The following is a 12,611-nucleotide window of genomic DNA, read 5'->3' on the forward strand; positions in this document are numbered from 1 at the left end:
TCCTCTGGTCTGGGCCTGCTGAGCCAAATCCCTTAGCAAACATCTTGTGCAATCATTTTGAACTTCCCTACTGCTCACTGGTGCCAACATATGTATCATTGCTTTCATGTGGATGAGCACATTCCTAATAGCATTATCTGTCACCACTCCTTTTATAATGTTTCATTTCCATGGCTCCTCGGTGTATGCTCTTTATCTGCTCTCCATCATCATTGTAGAGTGCACTGCAATTACTTTGGCTGCTCTCTTCAGTTTGAGCTGTTCCATCCTACAAGGGCTGGTAGGTTGTTGTTTTGTTTTTTAATTAAAAAACTTTTGTTTACAGTATCAGGTTTTTTGAATGAAGATTTATAGCAGACCTCCTAACAGTCCCAATAAACAGCAGGAACTGTAATTTACAGCTACAACACAGTGTTATAGTTATATGCCAGCATAACATCTCCACTATGTCTGCAGTTAAGCAGACACAGTGGAGTGCATTGATGCACTTCAAGCAAATCAGATCTCACAAAAACTGCTGCTGCTGAATTGTACCTCTCTTGGAGGAATCCTGGGAGCTTTCTCTACTTTCTCCCTTCAGCAAGCAGGACAGGGGGAGGACGGGGCAATCCTTCCCAAATATCAGCATAATAATTTCACAGCCCTGGTTTTGATGAGCATGCTGTATGCTATTTGGGGCAAATATGCAGAAGTATGACAAGGTAATTTTCCCCTCCCCATTTCAGAGTTGCAGCTGCTTAGTCTGTTCAAGCATGAAGCCGTGGCCAGTGAGAACACATGCACTGAAGGACTAAAATGAAGCTGCTGATTTAAGATGGGATTATGGACTATCCAGCAAACCACCTCTACAAATGGCAAGAATGGGTTTGCTCAAGCAACACAGTTGCCTGATGACCTGCTCCTTGCTGTGCCCACCACACAAACAGAGCTCTGCCAAAGATGGTTAGCTTGTTTATGTACAACCTGGATGTAGAAGGTAGAAGCATGGAGTAGAGCAATTTTTCCTCTTCCTGCTCTAAATATTAAAGGCTGAAGATGACAGGAGAGGCGACAACTGAAGAAAGGAAGAGGAGCTGAAAAGCTTGAGATGCTTTAGGACACAAGACAAAACAGTAGAGGAAAGGAGAAAAGGTGGAGCAGGAGACCAAGAGCAAATGGAGTAGGAAGGCAGCACTGAAGAACAAAGCACCGGATAAGCAGGACTCTGGAAACCAAACCAGCTCAGATGGAAGCAATGCCAGACCACATGCAACTGTACTAGAAAATACACAACAAAAATGCATCCAAGTCATCATAAAATTGTTGCAATTAACAGGAAAAAAAAAATCAGAATCAGAAGTTTCAAGCTAGATGACTGCACGGTGGCCCTATTCTCAACTGTTCAGAACTATTTCTGCAGGTGGAAAAAAATCAGCAAGTATTGTAGAACTAACAATCTGCCAACACTGAGGAAAGCAGTCTCCTCCTTCCATCAGTAACTAAAGTAGTCCTGGCACTATATTATAGAATGAGCTGCTCCATTCTTACAGTTTTATAAACTACTTGCAAGCATTTACAAGGTGGTCTGATTTAAACCAGAACAGTAACCTGTTCTCTTCTTTTTCCCCTTTCTGAAGAATAGCCAGAATTCATTCCATTAGCCTGACGTACTTCCAAGGACTAGCATAAAGTAAGAAAGCACGTTAGGTTCTTATTTTCCCCCCACACAGGATCATACAATTCATCAAGAAGAATGTTACTTCCCATTAAACCAACACTGGATCAAAATGACACTGTTCCAAATGGTCCACAAAGTTTCAGCACATCAGCCAAGGAGACTTTCCAGGAAGTAACAGGACTGCCAAAGACAGATGCATGTGCATTTTTGAGAAAAAGATGAAGGGAAAATAAAGAAAGAAAGAAAGAAAAAAAGGAAAAGAAAAAGACAAATCTGCTGTTAATTTGGGGAGACAAGTCTTAAAGACTGCTGTTAAAAAACATGAGATATTGCCACCAAGGGGCTCATGATTGGTAATCTAACACTGACCACACAGCAAAGGACTGAGCTGAGATTGCTAACTTTTGAAACATGCTCAGACTTCTCATTTCTGCTGAAGAGGTTATACCAAAAAAGCACCAGAAGGCGGATATCATAGGTGTGCTATATAGCACATCAGAAATGCCAGCTAAAGGTAAACACCTTAAATTTTACAGTGGAAAGATTTCAGACAATCCAGAGAAGTGGTGTGTCTGATCAAAGTTACCTGTTAGCCCAATAAACAGCTCTGTGCCTTATTAACACAGATCAAACACTGACAATGTCAGCACACTCTGATAAATTAAGAGCAAAGGACAAAAATAACTGGATTAAAAAGAGTTCTCCTATGGCACTGTAATGGGTTGAGGCAAACCCCCTCCCCACCACGCGCAGAAAATAACGACTCAGACAAACAGATTGCAAAAGTGATGGAAAGTTTAAATAGAACAGTGAGTGCGTGCAGAGAACCAGAAATACAGTGATGAGAAAGACCCCAAAACAGACCCAGAGAAATCCCATCCCCACCTGAGGGTACACCCAAACCCCCAGGGCTCCTCCTTCCCCCCCCCACTGCTAGGCTAGTCTCAGCTGGCCAGATCTGAGACTGCCCATCCCCCGGTGGCCTTGGGCCTAGCCAGACCCATGGCCGGGAGATCTCTCCCCCAATTACCAGGCGGCGGAGAGGAAGGAAAGAGGAAATGCCAGACCCCGCTGTGAAACTTATAGTGGTGCAAGGCATCATGGTAGGAAATAACCTAATTTCCTGTGTCCACCCACTGGGCTGGACTTCTGGACACAGGAAACACCCCTGTAGCAGAGGGCACCCAGCCCAAACTACGACAGGCACCCATCCATTACTGGTGACAACTTGCTCTTCTTTTTGCCTTGCATTCTGGGTCTACCCCAAGCCGGCGGCACAAGAGCCTTGACTACGTTATGGAAATCTAACATAATTCCAGTTTCCCTGTCTTCAGTTGAGCCTGGTTACGCCAGCACAAAGCCAGGCTGATGCCAGTGCAAAACCAAGTAATGCTGAGAAGTATCTTACTTTTCACTGGAATATAAACCTGAAAGGATTTTTCAAGTAGGAAAGCTGCCAATCATCAGTACCCCTGACTCTTCTTAAGGCCTCAACATCCACTTTCCCTTCTGCAGTGTCAATTCCTGGATTTTACTTTTGAATATGCAGACTGCACACAAAAAAAAGGGTTAGTTTCACTTCTACAAATTAGCTACACAGATTCAAACAAAAATAAACATTCTAATTCTCCTAAGAGAAGCCATCAGATGCTTGCTTCATCATCTCATGTTCTCCCTGAATGTCTGCTGCTGCCCTTATCTGCAATTCTTTATAACTGTATTATCATTACCTTGAGTACTGTGTCCAGTTCTGGGCCCCTCGGTTTAAGAAGGACATCAAAACACTTGAATGTGTCCAGAGAAGGGCAACAAGGCTGGGGAGAGGCCTTGAGAACAAGCCCTATGAGGAGAGGCTGAGGGAGCCGGGATTGTTTAGCCTGGAGAAAAGGAGGCTCAGGGGAGATCTCATTGCCCTCTACAACTACCTGAAGGGGGACTGTAGCCAGGAGGGAGTTGGTCTCTTCTCTCAGGCAACCAGCACCAGAACGAGAGGACACAGTCTCAAGCTGCACCAGGGGAAGTTTCAGTGAAGAACTTTCTCCTCACCTCGAGCCTAGAGAGTCATTTGTCATTGGAATGTGCTGCCCAGGGAGGTGGTGGAGTCACCATCCCTGGAGGTGTTCAAGAGGGAATTGGACGTGGCACTGGGTGCCATGGTCTAGTGATGAGGTCTGTGGTGACAGGTTGGACTTGATTATCTTTGAGGTCTCTTCCAGCCTTGGTGATACTGTGATCATCATCATCTGTGGACTTAGTACTCCAAACATACCAGCTGTCTACAACTGGGGTTTTTTGCATTACAAATTATAATTGCACTCTATGCACTACTGGTTCTGTGACATAAAAAGGAACAAAACAACCCCTCAAAAAAAATTAAAAAAAACCAACAATCATCAAGCTTCTTTTGACTTGTCAGAGTTGAACCCAGGTGAAAAGCTAAGTCAGTAAGCCACAGAACCCACTCATTAATTACCACATAGGTGTATGTACCCAATCTAATGGGAGATCAAAATTAAAAAAAAGAAAAAGTAACCCATTATTCACCACCAGTTTCAATTACAGCTGAGAGAATAATTCCACTTAACATCTTCTTTGTGGTCTGGCTCAAAATAAAAGAAAGGCATTTGGTGAATGATCTTGGCTTGAAGACTAGAGCAATATGCCTCTTCTGAAGTCTTTCCTCAAAAATCAAAATTCAGGAAAAAAAGTATCACCCACAAGAAGATTACTGAAGATTACTGCTATTTTCTGGAGTAGGACATGAATAATTTTATCCATCCATTCCCTCATTATGCAGGACCAAGTCAGCATTACTTTGCTAGCCTTTGTAATACTTCATGTGCTAGTGTCATGTGATGTCAAGCTAAATTCCAAACTAAATTCACTTAAGCAAATAGAATGGAACATTTATTACCTGTTACATTTTCCTCATAGCTGTGGGTTCCCACTGCTGCTGATAACCTGTCAAGTTTAACAGCCTTCATTTTTCTTCCCTTTTTTTTTCCTTTCACCTCCCACACCTAAAACATTTAATATTGCCACATATGAAAGAAAATGCAACGAAAAACTTGCCTAATCTGAGCGGTTACATGCCGCTTCTGCTAGCTTCCATCTGAGTTTGGGTAAACAACTCCAATAACAACAGATGAGATGATCTATTTTATAAGAAAAGAGATACAAAGAAAATGCCAGGAAAACTTGCATGTTCAAAGACAAAAGCAGCATAGGGTTTCAGAGGCATGTAATGAACCAGAAAATAGGATAGTTTAAATTATATTATATAATTAATCGTAACATATATAGGTTATATTTCACATTTAGCCAATTTAGGTCAAAAAGCATCCTGTGTGTCAGATTTTGCAATGATCTGTATCATCCAAGACCTATAGATATGAATACCTGTATTGCTGTTGCAGGACATCCTCACAGGAACATACACATATTGTTACATACTACAAAAAACACAGAATGTTAGGGGTTGGAAGGAACCTCGAAAGATCATCCAGTCCAACCTGCCAGAGCAAGATCATCTAGAGTAGATCACAGCCCTCTGGTGTGTCAGCCACCCCACCCAGTTTGGTGTCATCAGCAAACTTGCTGACAGTTCACTCTGTTCCCTCATCCAGGTTGTTGATTAATATATTGAATACTACTGGTCCCAGTACAGATCTTTGAGGAACTCCACTAGATACAGGTCTCCAACTAGACTGTCCCATTACCCATGATTCTGACTTCTTTCCTTCAACCAGTTCTAAACCCACATCACTACCTGATCATCCAGATCACACTGCCTCAGCTTACTTGCAAGGATGCTGTGGGAGATGGTGTTAAACATCTTACTGAAATCAAGATAAACCACATCCACTGCTCTGCCATTACCTATCCCCCTGGTTATGTCCTCATAAAAGGCTACGAGGTTGGTCAGACATGACTTCCTTTGGTAAAACCATGCTGACTGCTCCTAAAGACCCTCTTGTCCTTGATATGCCTAAGGACAGCACCAAGGATAACTTGCTCTGTTACCTTTCTGGGGATGGAAATGAGGCTGACCAGTCTATAGTTACCCGTGGCTTCCTTCTTACCCTTTTCGAAGACTGGAATGACATTTGCCTTCCTCCAATCCCCAGGGACCTCTTCTGTCCACTATGACTTACCAAAGATGGAGGAGAGTGGTCTGGCAATGACCTCTGCCAGCTTCCTCAGCACTGACAGGTCCATGCCATAAGAATGGATTCATGGATGTCCAGATTACTTAACTGTTCCCTAACCCAGTCCTCATCAACCAAGGAAATCTCCTCCTGTGTCCTGTCTTCCTCTGGGGCATGAGGAGTCTGGGGCTCCTGAGGACAGACTCCAGCAATATAGATGGAGATTAAAAAAAGGTATTGAGTAACTCCACCTTCTTTGTATTCTCCATCACCAAGGCACCCACCTTACTCAGCAGGAGGCATACATTGCCTCTAGTGTTAGTTTTTTTTGGCAATGTATTTGAAGAAGCCCTTTCTGTTGACCTCCCTTGCAAGGTTGAATCCCAAGGAGGCTTAGCTTTCCTAGCTGCCTCCCTACATCTTCTGACCACAATCTTATACTCCTCCCAAATGGCCAGCCCCTCCATGATCTGTAGACTGTCTTCTTCCACCTGAGTTTGCCCAGCAGTTCCCTACTTAGCCATGAGGGTCTCCTGACTCCCTTTCTCAATTTCCTACTCATTGGAATGCTCTGATCTTGAGTGTGGAAGAAGCAGCCCAACCAACTATCTTGGGCCCCTTTACCTTCTAGTACTCCACCCTGTGAGATTTCCCCTAGCAATTGCTTGAACAGGCCAAAGTTGGCCCCGCTGAATTCCAAGGTTGTGATCCTGCTTGGTATTCTGTTCCTACCACACAAGATCCTGAACTCCACCATCTCATGATCACTGCAGCCAAGGTTGCCCTCAACCTTCACAGCTTCAACCAGACCCTCCTTGATAGTGAGTATCAGGTCCAGCAGCATTCCTCTCCCAGTTTGCTCATCCACCATTTGCATCAAGAAGTTACCATCACTGCACTGGAGGAACCTCCTGAACGGTAAATGGCTGGCTGAGTAAATACCACATACTGAAGTTGGTGCACATTTGGGTTGCAATCATAGTGTACCTTTCAGATTAGCATTGCACAATGACTTGTTACTTAAAAAGTCTATACAACTGAGGAGCAACCAGTGAATGAACAACAGCATTTACCTGCACCCTCCTCTTAGTCTGAAACCTGTCATTCACATGGTCCACTATTCGTAAGTGTGCACCCAGTACTCTTGTCATTTTATACTTTTCCACTTCTTGAAATAGGCACTGAATTTTGGATGTACGGAAGAGAAAGGCATAGAAAGACTCACCATCACTAGTGCATTGTAAGAGATGAATGTTACTTGAGTAACACATCTTTCACAGCTTATCAGTATAAATATGTTAACAAGTTTCCATTTAAAAATGAGTTATTCCATCCCACTGGAGTAAGGAAGAACAACTCATCAGGTTCAGATTGTGGAGATGGCACAGGATTTACTTACCTCTAAATCACTAAACTACACTAGTTTAGACTGAGAAGGAATAAAAGCCCTTACAGTTTATCAGCTTTTGCCAAGTACATTGCCAGACCTAATGCAAAAGAAGTGTGATGTCTTATATATGTATTTTACTATGTAGGCAAAATCTGACTTGTAAGTAAAATTATATAGTGGTATTTGAAAAGTACTTTGAATTAGAATAAGAGTTACCATTTTAAGTGTGGAAGATCTCTACTTCCCATTAGCAAAACCAATAAACCAGGCAGCAAACTGTACAGTACAAAAAAGCTGCAATAAAGGCTTGGAAGAACAGCTGTAAACTTTAAGGATTTCATGTAAATTTCTGAGACAAAAATATCTGAACAGAAAACACTAAATAGAATCATTCAAGAGTGGGACTTTACAGTCCATTCACATAGTTCATATTCATGTTAATTACCCAACCACAAATTGGTTTTGGGGAGAGAAGAGCCAAAAAAGAAGACTAAGCAAACTGTTTGCTTTTATACCACAGTAGATCCATGTGAGCTTACCTGGCATGATCTCACTTCACTCGTAGATTAATTCCTGAATAATTTGTCGCCACCTAATATGTGACTACCCTCCATCCTAAATCAGCTCAGTCATGGCTACTTGATATTCAACTATGCAGTGTGCTGCTGACAGACAACTCCAAACTACCTCGACACCACATGACTGTTGAAGTGTTTCTGCTGTGGTTAGTTCTCTGCAAGACTCAGGCTGAAACTTAGCACCATGCCATTTCTGTTCATGCTTCTTCCAATGTGGATCCGGCTAGAAGCTGCCTCGCTTGGGACCTGTGCATAAGCCCGTGTGTATTTATTGGCAATTCAATGTAAAACTTGAAGCTTTCCAACATTTTTGGCCAAATACCACCATCAGTAACAGCATCATGGCAGTGTAGGGGCTTGTACAAAGAGCAGCAGCTCCCAGTCAGCACTGGGCTGTACACCACTTGAGTAGCTGGTGCAACACTACTCTCTGACCCCCACAGAAAATGTCTCATACACACATACTTTCATAAGACTGAGCAGCATGAAAGCAGGGCCAAGGACTACACTGTAGATATTTATGAAGAACAGCTACCACAGCATCCTTTAGGTAAGACCTGCTCAGAAGAGGAGTGCTAGAGAACTAATGGTTAATTTCAGAAGTAACCAGATTTTCACTATCTTTCTGTGCCTACTCATTGTAGGGCTATGGGGTGATACCACAAACAGTCAAGACAACTGGGAGGAAGCTCATCAACAAACTCATGGAAGCAAAAGTAAAAACACGAACCTTAAATTTCTGCCACTGTGTGGAAAATACAGCACTGCCATGGATTAAGACAACTCATTTACATTCCTATGTAAACACCACGAGGTAAGAGAACATTAGGAATAATACTTAAGAATATAACATAAGCACCTCTATGAACCAGGTATGTTGGGAAAAGTCAGGCAGAGTACCATGAAGAACAATCACTACTTCTATTCCATCACATATTATTTGAATCTTTAACAAAAACTGTAGGTAAAGAAACTCAGGTCACCAAAATTCTCTCATCTTAAAAACAACCTCACAACCTACACCCTCAGACCTGAGCAAAGAAGCTTTAGTCAAGAGTGAGGTTTTTCACAGAATGATTGGGGTTGGAAGGGACCTCTATAGATCACATAGTCCAACCCCTATAGGATGGAAAGGTACATATAAAATATGAAAATGAAATCTCGATCTATGTCGCCATTTTTAAGCAGATAGTACTGATGACTGTTGATGCTTAGACGGAATCCAGCAAACGAGGTCAAAAAGGTGGCAAAACCTGCAGAAACTTACCTCAGTTAGAAAAGATGGGAACAACTGAAGAACTGCTAATGAGCCTGTTGATTAAATACAGTGTGGGTGAAACCAAGATGAGGCTTATTTAAAAAAAACAACACAACCAAACAACAAAAACCAAACCAAGGCAAAAAAAAAAAACCATAAACCCAAAACAACCAACCAACAATACACACACAAAACACAAAACATGAGCTACTCATTCACACTGCTGGGTCAACTAACTAATTGCTTCCAAAACAAAATACTTGCACAATTCACACCTCAATGCACAGAAGCTATTTAGAAGATGAGCTAAGGACCAAAGGGAAAAAACCCCAACAAAAACCAAAACAAAAAATTGATAAATCTATTAAAATATAAAGCATACAGCAAAAATTTCACTAACATGTCTATTCAATTTAGTTCTAAGCTATTAAGACTAGAAAGGGGTGAGGAACTAAGAGAGCTTATATAAAGGAGCTATTAAAAAAAAAAAAAGTGGAAAAAAAAGGAGTACAAGAGGCATATGAAGGCTCCTGGAATAGGAAACATGGGGAACATTCAGGAATATGAAAATGGGGTGTGAAAGAGGAATTGCAGTAATCCGTTTACTGAGAAGGAAAACCATTCCTATATATCTTTCTTTCCAAATACTACAGAGTTAATGAGATTGAAAAGAAATTCACTCAAACCTCAAAAAACTCACACAATTGACTTTCCTAATGTTACTGCCACACTTGCTGCATGTTTTGATTCACCTAAAGAAAGCTAAGTAGGCTAACACCTATATATTCTGCTGAATTCACTTACGAAGTTTAAGCAGCAGCTCCCTACAGATTCCTTTTGTAGGTATCATAGTATCATTCAGGGTTGGAAGGGACCACAAGGATCATCTAGTTCCAACCTCCCTGCCATGGGCAGGGACACCCCACACTAGATCAGGCTGGACAGAGCCTCAGCCAGCCTGCTCTTAAACACCCCCAGGGACAGGGCCTCGACCACCTCCCTGGACAACCCATTCCAGGGTTTCACCACTCTCATGGTGAAGAACCTCCTCCTCACATCTAGCCTGAATCTCCCCACCTCCAGCTTCATTCCATTCCCCCTAGTCCTATCACTAGACTGTAGACTGTAAACAGCTGATACTGCTCCCCAACTGACCAAGGAAAGGTTCTATACTCTTAGAAGACAGTTATAGGTAGGTGCTCTTCAGGATAATGAACATTCTGGACTGCACCAAATCACTGTTTTGCTTCATTAAGCTGGGCCATGCAGGAGTGTCACTGTCCAATTTTAGTTAATGCACACACAGAAAAACACAGTTGATAATTCAAACACAATTGTCAATTCAGAAAAATTACAGAAATAGCATTTCGAGAGTAGTGGGATAATCATAGGTGTATAGAACTTCAAAAATTGTACTTGCCTTTTAGCTCTGAGCAAGACTGAAATTTATTCTGCAATGCATCAATGAAGTCTCCAGGCAGTGGTTTCATTTACACTGAAGCAAGTCAGACAGCGCTGGTGTCTGCTTAATCTACACTGGAGTTATGCACAGAGGTAGTTGTACTACTACTGGCTGAAATACAGAACAGGTAAAGAACACCTTGTAATAGCAAAAAAGCACCAGGAAACCGCTTCACCTTGCAGTTTTCATTAAAGCAGTGAATGGACTGACTTACCACAGAATCAAGTGGCATGTAGCTCATGAGACACTGCCTCATGTCAAATTGTCCTCTGATGTTGCAGAAGTTTCTTTGTGGGCCACACAAACTCCAAGACAAATTAATTACTCACTCTATTTTGTCTTGCTAAAGCAATACCAGGACTATCAGCCAAGGATAAATCCAGTACTCCATAATGACATAATACCTTTTTTATTACAATATCCAAAAAACTGAGTATGCAAGATTTTGAGATCTCACGATCCCTTCTTCAATCTCAGGAATGTGCCATCTAAAGACTGTATATTTAAACCATAAAGGAGTTTAAATGTAAAGAAAAGAGAAAAAATGCATTTTCTTCATAAACATTCTGTGTGTCTTTTCCTACCAACCACACCATCCTCTGTAAAACCTGAAGATTTCTTTCTGTAAAGCAAATATATATATAGTGTTGGTAGCCCACCCCACCCTGTCCCAAGATCAATTTTTATTAATCTTCCGTATTAGTGTCAACAATCAGCTACAGATACATATTACTCCGAGAATTAAATACAGAATCGTTTAATTCAAACAAGCAGAAGGGCAAGAGGAAAAAGCATTATGTGGATGGCACATTTGGTTGTAGATTACCAAAACATTCAGCCTTTACAATTCAATGATTCTTTCTCTAGTAATCAACTTTCAAATAAAATTTCTCTTTGTTGCAATTACAGACCAAAATACACTAGATAGTTTTCTTTTACTACAATCTTACCATAGTAGTTTAAGAAGTACTATTACAAAATGCTTTTAATTAGTGTACTCTTTACAAAGAGTCAGAGAGGCAATGTAATAGCAGAGTACAGTGTAAAGAGTGCTTCTAGGAACTAGGAGGTTTTGTAATATACTACTTGGTAAGCGATATAGCTACAGAACTCATAGCCACAACTGTTATGTCTACTCCCTCTCACGTAGCTGCAGCTTCAGTGCATTCAAACTGTGCCTGATGTCTCTGAGCGGAGAGTTCTGCCTGCGTGAGCAATCTGAACAGATTAACACCACTTGGAATTGAAAATGCCCCTCCTTGATCTGGGCTAACTATGTAAACGTACACAGGAGAGGGGAGTTTTCAACTCAAGTTAGGAAGATGAGTGCTCACCACGGCTACCCAAGGGAAACTCTCAACCTGAAGAGAGGTGGTCAGAGATAAACAGAACTGAACACAAAAAGAGGCAAACAAAAAACCCAAAAAAGCCCACAAAAAAAGAAACCAAACCAAAAAAGGACAAACAGCAACCGACAGAGCAAACACTTTAGAAAGAGCCTATTCCTTAAGCCTGCTTCAGATATTGCTCCGCTCTATAAAAGTGAATTTAGGACCTAAGGCTTGTAAGTTATAAGAGGCCCAAGCGGCCCAAAGTCCATCTTCAACGTCACTGAAGTGCTTTCACAAGATATAGCTTTTCCCCGTGTTCACTGGTGAAGATGGGAGCCTTTTTGTAGTGTTCCACCAACTCATCCATAGTATTAAAGCGACGCTGCCCAATACAATAGACATTGTCCACGAGCTGCACCTTGAAATGTTTGTTCTTCCCCGATGCCTTTAGAGATACTGAGAAGTCACTGGGCTGTTGAGGAGAATTCAAAAAGAGAAAAAAAGAATTACATAAAAGTGAACAAAATGACGGTGTAAGTTTGTGGCTTCAGGAACAAACTGTGTCATATTGTTGATGATAACGTGCGCTAGTCTTTGTGCCACAGCTCAGTGCTTCAGCTACTTAAGAAACCCAATAGTCTATTATTCAATAAATAATTGCCACCATTATTAATGTTCACAGTTAAGTCAGTTAAGTGAAAGCTCTCCAGATGCACAGTCTGAAGTTGCCAATTACACAACTAACTTGCAAATACTGTTTTAGTTACTCAAGCTAGAAGCACAAGAA

The 12,611-nt window shown here is 41.5% G+C and overlaps 1 protein-coding gene across 4 annotated transcripts in view; it reads right to left on the reverse strand.

Moving 5' to 3' along the window:
- Nucleotides 1-10,886: 10,886 nt before the first annotated feature.
- NCK2 (NCK adaptor protein 2) overlaps nt 10,887-12,611 on the reverse strand; it is a 100,142-nt gene continuing 98,417 nt past the window's right edge. For all 4 annotated transcript variants that reach the window (XM_068137743.1, XM_068137713.1, XM_068137723.1 and 1 more), the window contains one exon: nt 10,887-12,296. In XM_068137743.1, the coding sequence (XP_067993844.1) occupies nt 12,102-12,296 (195 nt within the window). In that variant the 3' untranslated portion in view covers nt 10,887-12,101. The remainder of the gene's footprint in view (nt 12,297-12,611) is intronic.

This window comes from Melanerpes formicivorus, unplaced genomic scaffold, assembly GCF_026170545.1.
Source record: "Melanerpes formicivorus ecotype bairdi unplaced genomic scaffold, bMelFor1.0.p_v2 SCAF_1, whole genome shotgun sequence".
NCBI lineage: Eukaryota > Metazoa > Chordata > Aves > Piciformes > Picidae > Melanerpes > Melanerpes formicivorus.